The sequence below is a fragment of the Buteo buteo genome, chromosome 18 (assembly GCF_964188355.1).
Source record: "Buteo buteo chromosome 18, bButBut1.hap1.1, whole genome shotgun sequence".
NCBI classification, from domain to species: domain Eukaryota; kingdom Metazoa; phylum Chordata; class Aves; order Accipitriformes; family Accipitridae; genus Buteo; species Buteo buteo.
The window spans coordinates 15633964-15656013 of NC_134188.1; the positions used below are offsets into that span (position 1 = coordinate 15633964).

The following is a 22050-nucleotide window of genomic DNA, read 5'->3' on the forward strand; positions in this document are numbered from 1 at the left end:
GACGTACATAATCTTTAGAGTATAGTGAAGGTGAATAGGAGCAATGAGGATCAGGAGCACAAGGCAACATGGAAATTTAACTCTCCCTTAATTTAAGGTTACACCAGGAGCAGGCAGTTGGCAACATAAGGTCTTTGGGGAATGTTTTTGTAGGTACTAAAATCATGTGGTCATTTTGGATAAATATTAAAGACCATGGAGTACATTTATACGTGCATTGACGAGAGTTAACATTTACACTATTGATAAATGTTAACATTTACCATATCTAGACCGGCTGGGGGTTTGACTGAGAAGTACCAGGCTTAGGTTCAGTACAAAGGTTGTGTGTACGAGTTGCAGGAAATGGACGCTGTCATCTTTACTGAGTCTGGGCTTGTTTGTGCTCCTGCAAGCTCATATCCCTACTTGCAGCAATTTATCTAAAAATTGTTACCCTCGCTTTATTTCAGGAGTTTGCTACAATTATGAAGATGGTATAGTCCCTGCATAAAAATGTGGTTTTCATAAAAATGTGTTACACATGTTAGTGTAATCAAAAAAAGTATATTTTTAGCACATAGATTAGCTGGACATGGCAAAGCTTTAGCTCCACCTAGGGTTTGCCTGAGCTGTTTAAAGTATTTCAAACCTTACCTAAATGAAAACTGAACTTTCTGGTAATACGCTATTTTAAGTCACCTATTTTATAGTGCTGACGGGGTATTGTTGCAGGGGAGCTCCCTAGTGGGTGCCTCCAACACCCCAGATAATTCCCAGGTCTTCCTCAGAGGCAATGGAAGGGGTTAATTCTCAACTGTGATGCTAGTTGTTTCATGACTATCTTATAAATTACTTCTCTCTCCCATCTTACACCATCAGTTAGTGTTAGAGATAACACTGACCATGGAACTGTGATTCACACAAAATAGGAAATGCCATAATCAGCAGAAACCACTATCCTCTGGAGTAAACTCCTTTCTTTGCTTCAAACCTCTGTAGTGGTATCATCTAGCATTACATGCCTGTTGTATTTGGTTGCAGGTATTGTTTTTACAAGTGTTTTGGAGGATCATTCTTTATTAGGAGTAAAACCAGAAAAAGGTAGATGACTTCTGAAGGAAGACTAACTGGACAGATGTGTCAAGCACAGTATAGCAATATTTCTGTACCAAGCAAACAGCTAATTCAGACTTCCTGAGTCATTCTGAGATCTTCAGGATTTTCTGAATGCCATTAATTTAGCTTTTTATGACATGGCTACGTGTCCAGCTTTACAAGGTTTGATATTATATATAATATTTTTATTTTGGGGTATTGTGCTCATATTTTCTGTCATCTAAATTGTTTGCCAACCTTAGAGCTAATATCTCTACTATGCCCCTAAGGACGTAGATGATATCTGACAAATGTTGTCCTGCAGAGATGTGACCTGGAGTTTTGAGAGGGACAGCTGTGGCCCACTGCTGTTCAAAATGGATACGATTTGCATTTAGTATAAAGTGCATTGCAGCTATAATGGCAACAGACTGGTTTATTGTTTAATGGGATGGAGTGGAAAATGTATTTTTAAATTAAACATAGGTATGTTACTGTTTGCTTTAAATTAATACCCCTAATAAGGTCATCTGAGTTTGCTTTTCTGATGAGAAGCAAAATTCAATTTATCACCTCAAAGTCTGATTTTCTGTTTGTTTCCGTTTACACAATCCCCATTACAGAAATCAGATCCCAGTCTTCATTATGGCTATTGTCAGCTTTCTTAAAGAAAAGATAACACCACCTTTTAGAGCAGAAGAACTGAGGCACTGAAGGAGTAAGAGCCACCTTTGTAAGGGGAATTATGTGTTTACCTACCTACTAAGATGATGCCTAAATCGAACATTTAGGTCCCACTTATATTCGCAAGGCACTTTGAAATCCAAAATCCTTGTATAGCAGTACCTGTGTTTCTGGTCTTGGCCTCTATGGTTCCTGAAGCAGGGCCAGGTTGCGGTCTGGAGCACTGCTCCGTCTCGTCTGTGGGGTTCGGCGTCAGTCTCCGTCCTGAGAGCATTTTCATCCCGGGCACAGTCTGGGGGACAGCAGGAGCCTGTGCTGGTCACAGGAGCCTGCCCGGAGAAGGCCCCTTTCTTCTGTGAGAAACGACTGTGGTGATGCTGTCCTGCTCTCCTGGCCATGCTCTCCTGCTCACACGGTCAGAGGTAAGGCAAATCGTAGTCAGCTCAGGTTTTCAGAGTGACCGTGGCCTTCTTGCTCCCTTACGTGGGACACCAAGACAGTCTATGGCTGCTCCTAGCAGAAAGGGCAGGTGACCCCTCTCGCAGCAGCCACTGTCACCCCTACCCCTCCTGTCATTCCTCTGCCACCAGCATCTTGTTCCCTTGCTTCCTCACCCCCCCCAGCGCTCACCCCAAATCATCACCCTCCATGTGCAGGGTGGGAGCAGCCAGTGCTGCCCCATCATCCTTGGTGTGGCAAATTTTAGCAAAAGTGTTTTTCTCCTAAACTGCTGAGGAGCCCTGAACCAATGTCACGTGTAAAATAAAGCACATGCATGCTTTATTTCAGAATTAAGGGCTGATTCTTTTTAGAGCCTCCAACTGTAATTTAATTGCTAACTACCTTCCCAAGTCTCCCAGGACTGCTTTTTTAATTCATTAAGTTTACAATTTGCAGTAAAGGAGAACTCATGGAGTTATCCATGTGCCTTTGGCCATTTTCAAAAATAAGTCAAACAAATTACCGTGTTCCCTTGGCTCGCATTAATGACAAGAGACTTGTGAGACTCTGGAGGAGGGGGAACTTTCTGTGCATGTGTGACAGAGAGACACTGAGACATGAGAAGAGTGTATTAATCATTTTTGCTGTCACTACACATTTAAGTGGACCAAGGAGACAAGGGACAAAAGGCAGCCCATGCAGTAGTCTCTGCAAGTTAACACACCTGATTTCTCAGAATCAAAGCTGTGTGACTAGAGCTACCTGCCCTGGGTTCAGACCCTGACAAATCTTCATGTAGCGGTTTAAGACATTATCATCCCATCTGTCCTCCATAACTTTCCCTGAAAGGATAAATTCTTCATAAGGGAATACATCTCAAGACAGCAAACTGAACTGGAGGAGGGATGTGCGTTGCCTTCAGCTCACTCTGCTGTGTTACTACCATCTTGTGCTGCAGCTGGGGTAGAGGTGGTGATGCTGGGCACCGCTCAATTCCCCAAAGCTTGTTTGCTGTAACCTGACTGCTGAGGACATTCCACTTCAGGAACCACCACTGATCACAGCTGTGGCAGTATTTCACAGGAGGGGAAGCTTGTTTATTGCATTTGCAAATGAGAAAATAAACTGATGGAGTTTATGGATTAATTTACTGGGTGCTAATATATACTGTGATACCATGTATAAACCTAAATTCAGAAGGGATAATTCTGCAAAGCATGAATGGGGCTATCTGGCTATTTTAAAAAGTGCTCATTCAGTATTCATTTTGGTAAATAGGACTACACTCAGAAAAAAATCATATTCTTCATTAGAATAAATTATCATGTATGACTTTTATTTTGAGACTACCCAAAGGCATTGGACTCTACCATGGAGTAGTGGTCTCCTCACATACTGTTTTGAAAACCCGTGTCATGTCTCAGTCACCAGAGCTGGAAAATACTGATGAAGAGTGTGTGTGAGTATGCATGTATATATGTATCTGCTACCAGAAAATAGGCACATACCAATATATTACAAATATATAACAATATTTTGTAATAGTTATTTTTGAAGGCCAAAATATTTTGTTCCTAAATTTGTTGAAAATTACTCCTTTTTTCATTTGATGTTCAAGGATCAGATATCAGTTTGGAACAGCTCGTGGTACCTAATTGTACAAGGGTGCATAGGGTGACTGATTTTCCTTTGTCTGTGAAACTCAAATAGCTACTTTTCATTTTGAAGAGGACATTTATGTGTTAAAATGATTGAATACTGAATCTTGTCTTAGCTGCTGCTACAAAAATGAAAGCCAAACAGAAGGTGATGTATTACTCTCAAAAACTGTCTTTCTGTAGTACCAAGAAATCAGGATTTTGGTTAATCTCTCTTGTTATTCTTCTGAAGAGAGGGAAAATAAATAATACAATAATAAATTATACAGCATGTCCTGAAATGGTTAGTTTTGGTATTTAGCTTCTGTTGTCTTTGTAGAGAAATGACACTAAAGTTCCTTCCTCTTTTATAACAGATCTGAGCTATCTTGCTTATGTTACATTATTAAAAAAATAAATCACTAGCAGTTTTATGTAGACATACAATAGTGTCTATAACTATTTGTCTATGAATGTTTGCATCCATCTAAGTAAAGTGAAATGTAAAATTTGGATGCAATCCCTTAATATATCCAAGTAATAAACTGGAATTGTGGTATTGTGGGTAATAAAGCACAAACATGGATGAAGTACACCCTTGGCAAATAAATTAGGGTATTCTGTATAATCAAAATAACAGTTTCTCTTCCAGGGTGTACATTAGATGGCAGTTAGTATGAAGAAAGTAATTAAAAAGAAGGGACTAAACAGAGACTAAGAGTGGGAGAAGGAGGAATGCTATGAAGAACAGACCAGAAGAGGGGGAAATGTGTCACTGTAATAAAAGCATTCATAGATGGTTACTTTGAACATGAAATAGAGACTTCTTGAGCAGTCCTGTATGGTGTGGGGTGGTTGAAGTTTTTTTCATTCTTTTGTTTGGGGAAAATTCTACAGTCATTTCATCTTTTTAAGACATTAAAGTTAGCAGAGATCACAAAAATACCAGAATTTTATGACATATGGATGAGTAAATCTCTTGTAAGATCTAGGCCAGGGGCAATATATCTGTACACATTTTTTAGCTTTAGCTATACATCTACATCTATATCCATCTAACTCCCTATCGGTGTAGCTATATTCATCTTTTATGACCCAAACACAGCTGCAAGTAAGGAGTGCTTAACTAACTGTGAATTGCAATGATCAAAATATTTTTTTCTGTTTTGACTAATGCCTTTTGGAAAACAGTGACTGAGAAGAATATTTGGTAGTTAAAGCAATAAGCAACTGAACCTGCAGTTGTAGATCAACATTTTGGCTCACATGGTGAAGTCTGTCCTGAGATATTTGAGCTAGAGGGTGTTGAGTTTAAGTTAGAGTTGTGGTATCACCATGCTATGTAGCACTGCTGACGCTGTTGCTGGAAAACAGCAATCAAATCTCGTGTTTTCAAGCTAAAAGAGATGTTTGAAAATGAGAAAGATAAGATTTACAAGAGTAATTCAAGGCCTAAGAAAATTTAATATATTTATGTAATTCTCAGGAAAGTTGGGAAGTTGTTTAGATGTGTTCTCTGTTGGATACTCGTCTAATTGAGATCTCTACAGTGTGACTGTCTACATCTGAGCTAGTTATCTAGACTTCTGTGACAGTCAGTGAATGGAAAAATATTCCCTGTGCTATTCATCTCAACTTGAAATAGTCATTAAAATATGTCATACAGTATTTCTGAAAGTGGTTTTTTACTTTCAATTTGCTCTAAAGCAAGTCTAGAGAAGTTACTCAGGTGTAAAAATTGATAATGTAGATGTCCAAGGTAACCAAGATGAGATGAATCCTACTGTTTGAACGTTCAGGGGAAGTAGATGCCTGATAACAAAGTGCTGTTAATCTACCAGAAAAAAACATAACAAGATGCAAACACACTATTGATGCCTACAGATGTGTAGCTGGGATGTAGAACTATTTCTCCTGTGTTAAGTCTAAACAGCAAGTTGTGTTCTTTCTTCTTTTCTTTTCTAGAATGATTACAAGAAATTGTCTATGCAATGCAAGGATTTTGTAGTTGGACTCCTTGATTTGTGCAGAAATACAGAAGAAGTGGAAGCTATTTTGAATGGTGATGTAGAGATGAGCCATAACAATGGAGAACATGGTCGCCCCAGCCTTAGCCGCTTAAAACTTGCCATTAAGTATGAAGTTAAAAAAGTAAGCAATTATGTTGATCAGACATGTCATGATAGTGGTAGTAAATTGTGCTATTATTAAATGGTTATGTTTTGGTAGCCTGTGACACTTAAATGAACATTTGGGCCCTTCTGCACAGTGTATTTTACAAACAAAAGAATCCTTGCCCCAGATAGCTTGCTATACAAACAAGAAGCAGATATTCAGGGTGGATACTGGTCACAGTGAGTATGAGAGTAAATGGCTCTAAAAAAAAGTGTACCTGTATGCAAAATTTGTAGATATTTACTTGGTTTTAGTTTTAATCTATTTAAAAAAAAAAAGATGGAAGAAATTTGCACTACTTCTGCAGCCTGGAGAAGTGTAAGATTTAATAAAAAACAGAGCATTGCACAGCAGTCCTGTGCACTGCATGATAACAAATATTGATACACATTTTTGTCAAGCTGTTGTGTCTTATTCAGAAAGTTGAGAAAACTCAGTGAAACTGCATGCCTCTCAGAAAACATGTATTTGTCTGTCTAGAGGATCAGAGACACAATCTAGGAGTAATAGTACTGTGGTTCTCACTTCTGAAGAACAGCAGGCTCCAGCCAGTGTCGAATACAGAAGATATCATCCCTTCTTTGGCTTACTTTCATTTCTACTGTCAGTTTAATACTCTGGTCTGCATCTGAAAAGAGCTCATTGAAACCAGCTGAGTTAGTAGCTGCACCAAGACCTTTGAATCACCCAGAAAACTTCTCTCGGATAATATAGGTTTCAAAGTTCTAGGTGACATGTGCGTGAACCAGGGAGAAATTATTTGTGTGATGAAGTTTGTACAACTGAAGATCAAGAAGATACAGCTCAGGAATATACTTCAAAGGCAGGTTAGCCTAAAGTAGAGCTATCTCCTGACAGAGCAGCAAGACCTTTGATAAAACTTTTCCTACATAATGAAATGGATCAGATCAACACTGTGAAAATAAAAAATATCTTATTTTAACCAAAAAAAAAAAAGATACTTAAAAATCCAGTATGGATTGAATATACATACCTAGTTTATCAGGGAAGATTTGCAGATTTTTTCAAAAAATTGAGTTCACATCTCTGGGGGACACCTAAAACATTTATATGTGAGGAGTATTTATGTGTTCATGAAGGGAAGAGAAGAAAACCGTTTTGACTGAAGAGCACCTTCCAGCATACAAACAAAAATGTGCAAAACACTTGGCAAGCTACAGTCACTAAAGAGAACTGAATCAACTTTTGAAGAGAAGATATCACATTGACCTTGTCCTTCATAGTATTTGAGTCTTAATCCTTCCTTCGATGTGAACTTCCTTCAACACTTTCTCTTGCCTGAATAAAGACATTTCTTGCACCTTCAGCCAGTCATGCTTTAAATATAGAGAACTATTCTAGAAAAAAAATACTAGATTCAGTTAAATTTTTAATTGTATTTCCAGGTCTAGACTTAAAAATTGACAGTGCACAAGAATCCACTGTTAATTATTATCTACCTTTGTAAGATGCTTCTTATACTCTCCAGAGGTTTTGACAGAAAAGAGGGTTATGGGCTAAACTTCTTGGTTTTGCAGAGTTTGTCCAAGAGATTCCAGAACCTAGTTATAAATAGTCCTCAGCTGATTTTCTGCAAAAGTGACAGCTGTTTTCTTATGCCAGCTGAAAAAAATGGCATTTTCCGTGTTAGCATGCAAAAATATGGCGTATTCTTTCTTTCATAACTAAAGACTAGCATCCTTTGCAGAACAGAAAGACTTAAAGTTTTGGAATTTCTGAAGTAGTAACTTGAAAATTATAAATGTCAGAAACAAGTAGAGTTTGCCCAGATAAAGTTTATGTTTAATTACCCTTAGGTGGAAATTAATACTTTGTGATGGAACACAGTGTCAGTAAAATGATAGTTTTTTAAACTAAAGGATTTATTGTTGCTGATAGCAACATGCCTGCATGCTCGGAGACTTTGCTCATCAAAAAACTTTTTCTTATATCCTTGTTAATGCTCCTTTGAATATAAGCTGAGTTGTTGCTATTCCAACATTCTTAATGCGCTTCATATAGCTGTTATTTTAATAAAAGATATTCTCATAGCAATATTATTTTTGTGCTTCTTTTTGTTACAGTTTGTAGCACACCCAAACTGCCAGCAACAACTTCTCTCAATATGGTATGAGAATTTGTCGGGTTTACGGCAGCAGACCATGGCAGTGAAGTTTCTGGTTGTTCTTGCTGTTGCGGTAGGACTGCCATTCCTTTCAATGGCTTACTGGATTGCTCCTTGCAGTAAGGTCAGTCTGTGAAATCTTGTAATGGCATTTTATTAACTCGCGTATCACCTGTATGTAGATTCCTGTCTGGCAAAGGTGAAGCATGAGTATAAATTACTGACATGCTTAGATAATATATCCATGACTTTAGCAGGTCAAATCCTGTGCACATACAATGATTCAAGGGGAAGAGGAAGGTTGAAAGAGAGGACTGAGGTCTTTGTGGGTTTTTTTTATTGTTCTCTGAGAGGAGAAAGGTGGGCCTTTTTTGTTTTGCCATATTTTTCATTTCTTTCAGTCTGGACAATAAAAACCAGTTATATAATTTTCACTTTTCTGTATAGTGACTAGGATTTTTATGAATACTTTTGTCTTAAAACACGCCTTGAGATTCAATATACTTCAGTAATTGGTTTTCAGCTATAGCAGTGATTTATCTATTTGTCGTTTTCGTTTTCAATGATTTATTGGATCTTAAAGTAATTTTGAACCATTGTACATTCTAAAAAAGCTATTTCAGAGTAGATATTATTGTCAAGGTTCAAGGGAAAACATCCTTTAAGGTTTCACTTACTCTGTCGCTATTTAATTGTCTCATCATGTGATTTATATGTTGGATACTTTCTATTTCATTATATTCTGCAAATGTAAAATCTAATCCACCGTTTTGACCAGTTGCCATTTCTTACCTTGTGCTTCACTCATACTTCAAAATTTGGTTCTTCTGTTTTTTGGAGACAAAAATGTTCACTGTTTAATTTCAGGATAGGATGGCTTCAATATAGAATGTTTTTGTATCAACAGAGTCCATTCTATGTATAAATTGATGGAATTTTATAAATCTTTTCTCCTCCTACCAAGACAAAGTACCCATTCTTTTTCCAGGTTTGGCCCTATAGGCAACAGTGACAGAAGAGAGAGAAAATACTCATGGTATTTGTGGTGAAAATAACAGCTTGCAGTGGAGTTATTCTGACACCTTTCTTTATATTTTTATGCCATGGCTCTGTGGTGGGTTGACCCTGGCTAGATGCCAGGTGCCCACCAAAGCTGCTCTATCACTCCCCTCCTCAGCTGGACAGGGGAGAGAAAATATAATGAAAGGCTCGTCGGTTGAGTTAAGGACAGGGAGACATCACTCACCAATCATGTGCAAAACAGACTCGAATTGGGGAAATTAGTTCAATTTATTACCAATCAAATAGAGTAGGATACTTAGAAATAAACCCAAATCTTTAAACACTCCCCACCCACCCTGCCCTCCCCTTCTGCCCAGGCTTTACTTTACTCCTGATTTTCTCTACCTCCTCCCCTCGAGCAGTGCAGGGGGACAGGGAATGGGGGTTGGGGGCAGTTCATCACACGTTGTCTCTGCCTCTCCTTCCTCCTCAGGGCCAGGACTCCTCACTCTTCCCCTGCTCCAGCGTGGGGTCCCTCCCATGGGAGACTGTTCTCTATGAACTTCTCCAACATGGGTCCTTCCCACGGGCTACAGTTCTTCAAGAACTGCTCCAGCGTGGGTCCCTTCCCTGGGCTGCAGTCCTTCAGGCACAGACTGCTCCAGCGTGGGTCCCCCGCAGGGTCACAAGTCCTGCCAGGAGCCTGCTCCAGCGCGGGCTTCCCATGGGTCACAACCTCCTTCGGGCATCCCCCTGCTCTGGCATGGGGTCCTCCCCAGGCTGCAGGTGGAGATCTGCTCCCCCGTGGACCTCCCTGTGCTGCAGGGGGACAGCCTGCCTCACCAGGGTCTTCCCCACGGGCCGCAGTGGAATCTCTGCTCCAGCGCCTGGAGCATCTCCTCCCCTCCTTCTGCACTGACCTGGGGGGCTGCAGGGCTGGTGCTCTCACATGTTCTCACTCCTCTCTCCGGCTGAAGTTGCCCAATTTTGCAGCAACTTTTTCCCCTTCTCAAATCTGTTATCCCAGAGGTGCTACCACTGTTGCTGATTGGCTCAGCCTTGGCCAGAATCAGGTCCGACTTAGAGCTGGCTGGCATTAGCTGTATTGGACATAGGGGAAGTTTCTAGCAGCTTCTCACAGAGGCCCTCCCTGTAGACCCCCTGCTACCAAAACTTTGCCATGCGAACCCAATACAGGCTCTGAGAAAGGCAAAAATGTCTTTATGACGTTTGCAACATCTCAGTCAGTTACCCATATAGCTGACCAATTTCCTCTTTAGGAAAAAGTTAATTTGAGCTTACAGATACTGAATTGAGAGTTTCAGATCTGGAAGAAATTTCACAGAAATACATGGACAAAGTTGTTGATTTGGCAGGAATTCACTAGCGTCAGATGCCAAAAGGAATTAAGATTGTCTCTTATTTGAGTTTCAGCCAGCAATCCACATGGATACACTTTAAAGTTTTGTGAACTGTTTGCTCTGCATTTCTGATAGATAATTCAATGTAACTGCTGACATAATTAACCCAAAACTTCTTGAATACTATTTTATTACATGACATTTTGAAAGAGTAAAAGCTTTTTTCAGTTATCTCCAAGAATCTCTAATGTCTGTGCTGTTCAGCTCTAATTAATAATAGAATTTAGATTTTTAGCTTTATGAATTCATAAGCAATTCAGTCAGCCAAGATGAGGGGATCTGAATTTGAAATTGAGTCTTCGTTGGCCGTTCCCAGCCACCTGAGGTTGACATTTCTAAAGAAGTAACTTGATAAGTCCCTACATGTTTTCTAGAAGCATGTTCTGAGGGCTACACACATTCCTCTTTCACACTGTGGTAAAGGAAAAGAAATTGAACATTATGTCCAGTATATGAGGAGCTAGGAATTGTTCTTCCTAAAAATGTATATGCGTTATGTCTTCTTTGTTATCAGGCCTTTTCTCCTATGTGATAGATATGATACCCGGAGTCCTATTTTATCATTTCTTTATCAAGGCCATTCTCCATAATGTTACTATACTGATTGTTTCTGGAGATTCACAAGGGAGGAATAATGTGAATCACTGACTCCAGTTCCCAGACATTTCAGATGACCCTGTATAGGGACAAATACATGTATATCTTGTCCTAACCCAAACCAACCTACAAAACACTCTCCAAAACTCTAGCAAACTGAAGACCATAACACAGAGGATCAGAAACTAGGAGAAAACCCCAAACAAAAAGCAAAACTACTTAAATCATGAAAGAGATTCAGAGCATTTAGAAGATCATGTCCTTGGCCTGTGCAATGGGAGGGAATTTATTAAGTCAAAATGCACAGTGAAAGTATATTAAGGAGGGACTGTAGCTTATAGAAAAGTCCAAATTTGCAAGATTGTGGCCTTGTCTTTACATGTCATTCTTTCCTTCCCTGATTTGTATTTTCTGACCTATATCTTCTCCATAAAGAGATTCGGAATTTTAAAATTGTCATTTCATGATTTTATTGGATCACTGTTATATGGCAATGCAATAATAACTTCCAGCATTTGTGTAATCAGTTCAACTGTAGTCAGTCCTGCTTCCAGGGAGATTTTACTATATATATATGTAAAAAATACTTTTCTGTCTCTTTTGAAGGAGTGTGTGTGTGGGGGGGGTGCTAGGAGTTCAGTCTTTTAAATTTTATATTTTTTGATCAAGGGATATATTAACATTACCTCCTTCAGTATTTTTTCTTCTTTTCTGGCTATGTCACTTTCTGGCATCTGTATCCTAACATATCTTCGTTTGTGAACACAAGAATAATGCATTTAAAAGGACACTGTCAAGGTACTTTATAATTTTCCAGCTCTGCTTTATTGTGTGTTGTTTATGACTGTTCCTTCCTAGCTTGAAATAAAATCTTTCCCCATGGTGATTACCTGTTCTCTTTGTAGTTCACGCAAAAAAATTGGTTGTTGAAGTTCATCTCATGAGGCTGATGGAATATTTTATTTAATAAAAGATAAATTAATTTTATTGAGTGAGAAACATAGTGAATGGCATGGGTTTGCAAAATAATGTAAAGGAGAAAGAAGATCAAATTTCATGCCTGCTAACCTTGACAGTGTTCCTTCAACAGTATCTTCTTTTTACATTTGTCTAGTTTTCTTAATGTTATCTGTATTTGAGACCTTACCATCACATCCTCAGCTGCATCCTCTTATTCTATGTTTCTGTAAAAGCTGACTCTAAGGACAGCAAAATTCTGACTGATATTGAAACAAGTATAGCAAAAATATGAATACCAGTAACTTATCTGTTTTCTCCTCCCTTTTCCAGACCACAGATAGTTATATGTTTCAGCTGAGCTCCGTGACACTTGCTTCAATTCTTTCCAATGAATTTTTGTCAGATACAGATACTGTCTTCATCTAAAATAAAAAAAGTATTTTTCTGCAGCTGCCAACTAAGTGAACAAGCTTTTTACTATTAATACAGGCACTCTAAAAAAGAAAGTAAATAATTGCTAAAAGTTCAGCTTTCTGTGAGTTTGTATGGAACTTCTAGGTTTTTTAAGTGTTGCACTAAACCATTTTAAAGTTGTTCTTAGTCATGACAAAGTTGAGGACATTTCTATTAAAGGAGTCAGGAAGGAAACTAAGACACTACAGAACTATAAACATAACCTTTTGAGGCCCCATCACTTTTTTAAAAAAAGAAAATAAGTTGGGAAAACTGCACAATAACTGTGCTAAACTGAGTATCATGTCAGCCAGGAAACAGAATTCTTTAGTCATAATTCACTTCTGGTGATAATTTAATGCTTTTAGTAAGTGTCAAAATCTCTTTTTCTTTGTTGCCTCATAAAGATGACTATCATGTAAGAAATTCAACAACTATAATAAATTTTTCTCTTGATGACCTATTGTAGACATAGATGCCCCAAAATAATTACAGAATCATTTCAAAACACTGAGTTAAAAATATGTATATGGTGAAACTGATAGAGTATCCCTCTGAAAATATCAAATAAGTAGAAACTTTTAAAGGTGAATGTCAGCATGGTGTCATAGTATACAACTTTTTCCAAATATTTGTTCCTCTGTGTTACTGAAATATATCTTTCTCTGTGTTACTGTTCTTTTTATACATTTTTGTTTTGGAAGAAGGCAATGCAATATCCTTGTGTTTCATAACCTCTGTTGCAGCTGGGGAGGATAATGCGTGGACCATTTATGAAGTTTGTAGCCCATGCAGCCTCTTTCACCATTTTTCTTGGTCTGCTTGTCATGAATGCAGCTGACAGATTTGATGGCACCAAACTCCGACCTAATGAAACAACAGGCAATGTAAAACAACTATTTAGAATGAAAACATCCTGTTTCTCATGGATGGAGATGCTCATTATTTCTTGGGTAATAGGTAAAGATTAATTTTTGCTTAACTTTGCCTTGCTATGAATTCAGTGAAGCTGGACCCAATTTGATCCTTTGCTCTTAATGTTATGTGTAAAAATTGCAACAAAGGGAGTTTATTCAACTGGCTGCGTTCCCACATTGGCCTCATGTTTCTTACTGTATGTACGTCAGCAGGATTCACATGTGCCTAGTTAATCACAAACATTCAGGTTAAGAACTTAGGTGAAATCTACATCATCTGAATATCAGTTAATTCAGTTTTATGAATATCAAAGGAAAGTGTGTGCCAGTTTTCTGGGTTTTTTTTGAGTCAGGCTGTGTCAGCTCCCAAGGGGAAAGATTTCCACATCATGGGCCAAGGTTTTTTTCTGTCCAATTGTTTCTTTCTGCTAAGATTCTCTTATTTTGCAAGAATGCCTGCAGAATTAATAGTGTATAGCTGAATGTATTATTGACAAAATAGAAGAATAATATAGACCCCTGAACATTCAGTGGTAGATTTTTCCATCCCAACATAGGGATGAAATGAATTCTATGAATAGTACTCTGAGCTGACCTGTTCAATTTGGTGATGCAATACTATTCAGCATCAGAACTTGAGCCCAGACCCTCAAAAATATTTTAGCTGTCTGATTCTTATTTACAAATCTAATATTTATTCCAATGGGGGTTAGGTGCCCAAATATTTTAAAGATTTGGGTTCTGGTTGTTAGTTAAGGGAGTAGTATGGGAGAGTTAAATTCAAGCGAAGTAAAATCTGTTTCCATTCAAGAGCTTATGCATTTAAAATATTTTGCTTTTATGAGGTCTTTGTGATTGAAATTGGAGCCATTTGTACACCAGCTGATTCTTATAGCTTTAAAAGACATTGACAATCTTTATTTATTTCATCTTAAAGCTGTTTATAAATTAATATAATTGTGCATTACAGGAATAATATAGCACTTAGATTTTCAAATACTCTATAAATATCAATGTTTTCATCTGATAACAAAGGAGTAAATAGTAATTTCCCAATTTGAAGTTCTAGTTTGCTAATTTAATCTATTTTTATTTATTTTAGTCATGCATAAGACGGTTTATGAAAAATTGATTCAGTAGCATTGAGTTTAATTACTGTAGTTAACATTACGGTTGTCCTTATCTGAAAATGATGAAAGTTCCTTCAGACAATGTGATAAGTGCAGACAATGTGATAAGTGCAAAAAACAGTGCCGTTACTCCAATACAGTTTTTTGTTAACTCTCTTTAGAATCCTAGAAATGTAGTTCATGATTAAATAAATTTTATCTTGAAAAGGAGAAGGATTTGCTCAATAAAAAGCATGCCATAACTAATAATGTACTCCTAAATTTTATTATTAAGGGAGAATAATTAGGAATCAAACAGATACCTTTTCCCTATTGAAGAAGCATTAGGTCTGATTCTTACTTTCATGCTCATTTGTTACATATATTTGCAATTTCAGTAACAGAGACTGTACCCAGTGTAGTCTGCAAATAAGAAAATGTGAGTTCTGCTATTAGTTCTACCACTGCTATATGATCATGCCAGAGCATTTCTGCTCTTTCCGTTTCTTCCTGTGTCTGTAATAGATGGTAATACTCACATCCCATTCTTTTCTTTGAAAGCTGTTGTAGTTGCACAGGAAAAAGCACTATGCAAGATTATTATTACTACTCTCATGAGAAAGAAGTACTGGAAGGTATATGAACTGGCAGGTTCAAGGATTTTAGTTTGTGTTCAAACTTCCACTGACCAAAATTCTTTTGAGTTTGACTGCAAACAAGAGCATATCCTATACATAATAAAATATCAAATAAAACAAACTTGAAGGTAAAAGAACACACTGTTTTCTCTGTTCTGTCTCATACAGGCATGATATGGTCTGAATGTAAAGAAATTTGGTCTCAAGGTCCAAAGGAATACCTTTTTGAGTTATGGAATATGCTTGATTTTGGTATGTTAGCAATTTTTGCAGCATCGTTCATAGCAAGGTTTATGGCATTTTGGCATGCATCCAGAGCCCAGAACTTCGTTGATGCAAATATGAAAGATCTGACAAGTCCAACATTGGAGCCCAACATAAAATACTACACCTTGGGTGAGTTCATTGAACATGATTAAGATTTACCTCTTGGGCCAAGATGAATTGGTTTTCTGTTAATAAGTCTCCAATACTTTAGTTCCTCAATGTACTGCTTAAGAAATTCCCACCCCTTCTTCTCTTTCTCATCCCCACTATTTGATCACAGTTCCCTTGGCTATGCTCATGCATCTTTTGGGGGACTGTTCTAGACATCAGGCACTGAAATGATTGAAGATCGAAATAACCTCACTGTCAGCCCACCCTTTTTGAAGATTATTTTAATCCAGGTCATTTCATCTGTTCACTTAAACAATGCTATCATGCAAACACTTGTGTTGGCGCAACTGTGAACATGATGTACGTGATGCAGGGGCAGAACTAAGCAATGACATGCAGGAGCTTCTTAAACCTGCTTTGCCAACATAACCAATATATCTTTTATATATTCTTTGCTCAGAGACTCTGTTATATTATTTTAATATTTCTCAATCCACAATCTTTACCAGTGAGAGAGAAAAATGTTAATAAACTTGCTTGGCGTATATGAGAAGTGAGTAGAAGCTATTTTGCCTAAATGAGAAAAAATTAAACTCTGTTTACTTGTGTTCACTCTCAACACCATCACATCTCTTTTCCCTGTATTAGATATTTTTCTCTAGATACTGAATTACATCAGTTTCTATCTCTATTCCATGCCTCAAATACTATTTCTGATAAGGTTGCATTTCTTCATTACCCAGGCTGTAGAAAAAGCAGAGCTATTAATATATATATTCTGAAACCCATTAAATTGTACTCCTATAAATTTTATTGGAAAGTTACAAATTTCACATAAGTTATAAAAGCAGCTAGTTAAATATTAATTCGGTTTTCAGTTAACATCCACTTGAAGAATTTGCAAACAGGGACTGTTGTTTATGTTCACAGTTTCTGGGTATGACAAGCACAAGTCTTATAACTCATTTATGCTGTATAATACTGTATCATCTAGCAAGGCAGTTTCCATTGACATCAGTCATGAGTTGTGACTTTGTTATGCACTTAAGCAAAGTTTAGCCATTTTTAGTGTGTGCATGTACACAGAAGTCTGCTTGGAGAACATCTATGTATGGTAGTGCTAACATGGTTAATATTAATAGTGAATATGTAATGCCACAGGTTTAATCATAGGCTAGCAAACATAACTTGGTGGACACCAGGTTGTACATGAGCCAGCAATGGGCCCTTGCTGCAAAGGCGGCCAGTGGTGTCCTGGGCTGCATTAGGCAAAGTGTTGCCAGCAGGTGGAGGGAGGGTATCCTTCCCCTCTGCTCAGCCCTGGCGAGGCCACAGCTGGAGTGCTGTGTCCAGTTCTGGGCTCCTCGGTACCACGGAGAACATGGATGTACTGGCGAGAAGGGCGGGTGAAGGGCCACAAAGGCGATGAAGGGACTCGAGCATCTCTTCTATAAGGAAAGGCTGCGAGAGCTGTGACTGCTCAGCCTGGGGAAGAGAAGGCTCAGGGAAGATCTTATCAATGTCTCTAAATACCTGGAGGGAGGGTGCAAAGAGGACAGATCCAGGCTCTTTTCAGTGGTGCCCAGTGACAGGACCAGAGGCAGTGGACACAAACTGAAACACAGGAGGTTCCCTCTGAGCATCAGGAAACACTTTTTTACTGTGACGATGACTGAGCACGGGCACAGGTTGCCCAGGGAGGTGGTGGAATCTCCATCCTTGAAGATATTCACATGCCATCTGGACATCATCCTGGGCAACCAGCTCTATGTGGCTCTGCTTGAGTAGGGGTGTTGGACTAGATAACCTCGAGAGGTCCCTTCCCACCTCAAACTTTCTATGACAATACAGCTTGTCTGGAAACCTAAAAGACATCTGGCTACTAGCCCATACTGAAATATCTGCCATCTTTGATTTTAGTTATCCATGAAATCTGAGGTAGAGCTAACATAGGTATGTCAGCTTTTGTGAAAATGTGCAGTCTTTTGCCATGCATTTTCTCATTTGAATATAGTGTGTAGTAGGCTTTACAGTGAAGAGCTCTATAAACAAAAGAATATGCACATACCTGCGAGAAACACACAGCAGCTAACAAGACAATGAATATGTGCTATCTGAGCCTTGTTATGCCTAAAACCAGAGTCATTCATTACTTTGTCATGGTACACGAATACTAGCATCACAGTAAGTTCCTTGAAGAATATAATTTTCTGTATGTAAGGATGTTTTGAATAATGCTCAGCGTCACTGGGTACAGATGTATTATAAAAGTGTACAAACAACTGACCTTTATTAAATGGTTATGTGTTAGTTAACAGCTCAAATTAGTATTTTTCCAAATGCCAGCGATTGCCTTCATTGCAGTATAAATTATTTGTTTCATTTTCTGGGTTTACAGTAGTGTAAATACAGATAACAATGCTCTCCTGGGATGTAGGTAACCCATCCCAGGTTAACCTCTTCTCTTTGCCTGAAGCACAATAGCGAATTGAATTTAAGCCCCCCACGTCATCAAAGAATGCCTTAATCTCCATCAGGGAAGTATTCTGAAGGGTATTGATTTGGTTTTCTTATTCTGACACTTTTCTGTAAATATTTCTTTAAGGACAGGTTTGAACCTGAATGTTCTCCTCTGCAGCTGAATGTGTTCCCTGTCAAACAGCAGTGTCACATTTACTCGTTGATCAAAACGACGTTCAAGTAATTCACACAAGTGGATTAGCTTCAACAGAACAGATTGATAGAAATGATGATAGAAAAGGTGATGGAAATGGGTGTTTGGTGTATGCCAGGAAAGGCCATTACCATTCCACTATTAGGAAAAAGATGGAGTAAATAGAAAAAGTAGAGAAACATTATTGGTCCCACAGTTTTGGAGTTGTGGATGGCATTTAATGATTGCAGATCCCCACATCAAAACAGTTCATTTTGGGTAGCTCAAACAAATCACATTTCTGATTTAATTTATTCAGTTTTCATCACCTGACACTGTAAGATGAATTTTATTTAAATTCTCTAATAGGCTGGGATTCAAATCCCAAAAAGTTACCTCGGTGATCTTACAGCTCACCTTTGTAATCAATGGAGATCTAATCAATACAGTTAGTGGAGCTGTGAAATGGGTTTAGGCTACCTGGCTCAATTCAATTGGCTAAACAGAAGTGACTAGTGCTGTTTGAGTTGCCTGGGGTTTCTTCCCTCACCTCCAGCTGCTGTTCCAAAAAGACCTCCCATAGATCTGTACAGATATCTTGAAATACTGACAGAAATTCTCATCTTTTGTTTCTAGCCAGAATAAACTGGGACCCGTCCGACCCACAGATCATATCTGAAGGCCTGTATGCAATTGCAGTAGTATTAAGTTTCTCCAGAATAGCCTACATCTTACCAGCTAATGAAAGCTTTGGACCACTGCAGATATCACTTGGCAGAACTGTGAAAGACATCTTCAAGTTCATGGTGATATTTATCATGGTGTTTGTGGCTTTCATGATAGGCATGTTTAATCTCTATTCCTACTATCTGGGGGCAAAACAAAATGAAGCATTCACAACGTAAGTACAACTGATTAAACTGTAATGATTGTGGGCTATTTTTATGGAAAGTTGGTTGCTTGCATTATATGTATTAAGTTTACTAGGTTTTTTTATAAGGTTTGCATCTCTGAAATTCCTTCGTCTTAAATTAAGTAGTAATTTTCTCTCTTGTTCTGGTGCTTAAAGGATATATTTTAAATCAGAGGATGAGCTCTTGATACCAACAATACTATGATAAATCAGGAAAGACAGGCTGTGAAGGTGAGATATAGTTGTCCTTTATGCAACAGAGCAACCAGAATGCCTGTACCTCTGCCTAGGGATAGATGATAAGCCAGCAAGAGCTTATAGGTCAGGATTAGAGGGCAGACCAACATGAGTGATATTGTAGTGGCTGTCTGCTCTGGAATGCCTGATCAGGAAGACGAAGTAGATGAGGCCTTCTTCAGACAACTGGAAGAAGCCTCACATTTGCAGGCCCTGGTCCTCATGGGGATTTTTAAACACCCTGATATCTGCTGGAGGGACAATACAGCAGGGCACAAGCAATCCAGGAGGTGTCCGGAGGGCACTGACAGTAACTTCCTGACACAGGTGATCGAGGAGATGATGCGGAGAGAAGCTTTGTGACACCTGACTTTTACAAACAAGGAAGAACTGGTTGGGTATGTGAAGGTGCGGAGCAGCCTTGGCTGACCACAAGACGGTGGAGTTCAGGTTCCTGAGAAGAGAGAACAAGGCAAATAGCAAGACCACAACCCCGGACTTCAGGAGAGCAGACTTCAGGCTAGGGAGGGAAGAATCTCATGGGATAAGGCCCTGAAGAGAAGGGCAGTCCAGGGAAGGTGATGGATTTTCAGAATTGCCTTTTCATCACCCACGATTGGTCCAACTCAATGGGCAGGATATCAAGCAAAGGTGTCAGGAAGCCTATATGGATGAACAAGAGTGACTGATAGGCCAGCTGGTTGTGATGGCACTCAGAAGGGCCTTGACAGGCTGGAGAAATGGGCTGACAGGAACATCATGAAGTTCGACACAGGGAAATGTCACGTCCTGCCCCTGAGGAGGAAGACCCTCAGGCACCAGGACAGACTGGGGCTGACCAGCTGGAAAGCAGCTTGGCAGAAAGGGACCTGGGGGCCCTAATGGGCACCAAGTTGACCATGAGCCAACAACGTGCCTTGGTGGCAAAGCAGACCAGCAGCCTCCTGGGCTGCATTAGGCTGGGGAGGCTTATAAAAAACCAGAAGTACCTCAGGCCCCTTACACAGCCCTGTACATAGGTCAGATGACCTGGCAGTGCAATCTGTAATAGCACTCCATGCACAGGGCTTGTTCCCAGGGTTGTTTGGGGATTCGGGCCATAGGCTGGGTCAGACCCTAGGCCTGCAGGACAGCATCCTGCCTGCGAGGGCAGTCAGCACGCAGCGTAGCAGCTCCCTGCAGCATGTGGGAGCAAGGCCGGTTCCTCCATCAGGTGCCACTGTCGTCTGCAATTGAAGCGGGCTAATCACTACAGTGTAATATGCATTACAAAATACTTGTAATTTAATTCAGACAACTCTGTATATTCTTAATAGTAAAAAAAAATTAAAATCTAATCCCTCTTTTAAGCTCTGGCTCACCATAGTTTCCAATGGCAATAACCTATTCCATCTTGAGAGGAAAAAAATACATTCCGCCTCCCCCCCCCTTTTTTTTTTGACTCTTTATTTCCTTGGCTGTTCTTTTTTTCTTCTCCTGCCATAAGGATAGAAATTCTGAATTTACTCTGTCTGTCAGGAGTTATTTGGTATACATTTGTCTTGCCTCTCATTTCTAGCTGTGATTTTAAGATAAATCACTTGAGTGGAAAGTCATTCTTTTCCATGCTCTGCAGCCCTTCCCACTTAATTTCTCGCTGTGATGATATTCAAGCTATATCTGTTACGAAGTATACTCAGCCAGGAAGCAAAGTTGGCCAAGAGGGAAAAATTTGTTGCTACTTTTTTAGTATTATAAGTTCACACAATTGGTAAAGTACCTAAAACTACAACTCACAGATGGAATACTGATAAAATATTATAAGCAGAGAAGTAAATTCACAACTAAAAATTACAAGGTTCTTTTAACTTTGCTTTTCATAACAATAATTCAATAAAATCCAAAATGTCCTTTGCAATACTACTGCATTTTTGGACATGGGGTACTGAGATCTCTTCATCAAAGTAAGAGAAATTTTTTTGCAGGTGGAAATAGATAGGAAAAGATTCCTCAGAGGTTTGGACTTATGTTTATGTATATATATAAACTGATTAAGAGGAAACACATGTATTTCAATCAACTGACCTAAAAAAAAAAAAAACCAAACAGTATCCCCACACCATGGCTTATTACATTTACCCAGAATTTGTGGAAGAGTGAAAACTCAACTGGAGGATTATGGTGTGTGAGAGTAATTTTTTGAAAAATGCTGATTTGCAGTCAGACATCCTGTCTTCTTCACAGTTTCAGAATGTTAGTCATATTAATGGTGAAATAATTCATACTAAATGAACTAATGGTGCAATTAAAATAAAGTATTTACAGGTTAATTTTTTTTGTTATTTACATTCACATTACCAGCAAGCATGTAGCATGTAGATTAAAGTAGTTAACAAGTGAATCATTGTAATATTCTTTTGAGGATGTATATATAATTCCTAAACTGAATCAGATGAATCAGTCCTAAATATTAGGAATCTCATATTATGAAACAACCTGTACCTATGAAATTAGATAGCCTACTTGTTCTGCATAATATCACTATGGTAGAGTTCTACATTATGATAATGGAAAAATTTGTACACTGTATAAAAATGGTAACTGGCAATTTATACAATATGATTTTAAAGCTTTTCTTCAGTAACATGTGCATT

The 22050-nt window shown here is 38.6% G+C and overlaps 1 protein-coding gene across 1 annotated transcript in view; it reads left to right on the plus strand.

Annotated features, from left to right (window-relative positions):
- Window positions 1-22050, plus strand: part of TRPC6 (transient receptor potential cation channel subfamily C member 6) — a 108668-nt gene that overhangs the window by 67927 nt on the left and 18691 nt on the right. The window contains exons 3-7 of the mRNA XM_075050047.1: window positions 5805-5990; window positions 8099-8263; window positions 13319-13532; window positions 15405-15632; window positions 18904-19168. Of these exons, the coding sequence (XP_074906148.1) occupies window positions 5805-5990; window positions 8099-8263; window positions 13319-13532; window positions 15405-15632; window positions 18904-19168 (1058 nt within the window). The remainder of the gene's footprint in view (window positions 1-5804; window positions 5991-8098; window positions 8264-13318; window positions 13533-15404; window positions 15633-18903; window positions 19169-22050) is intronic.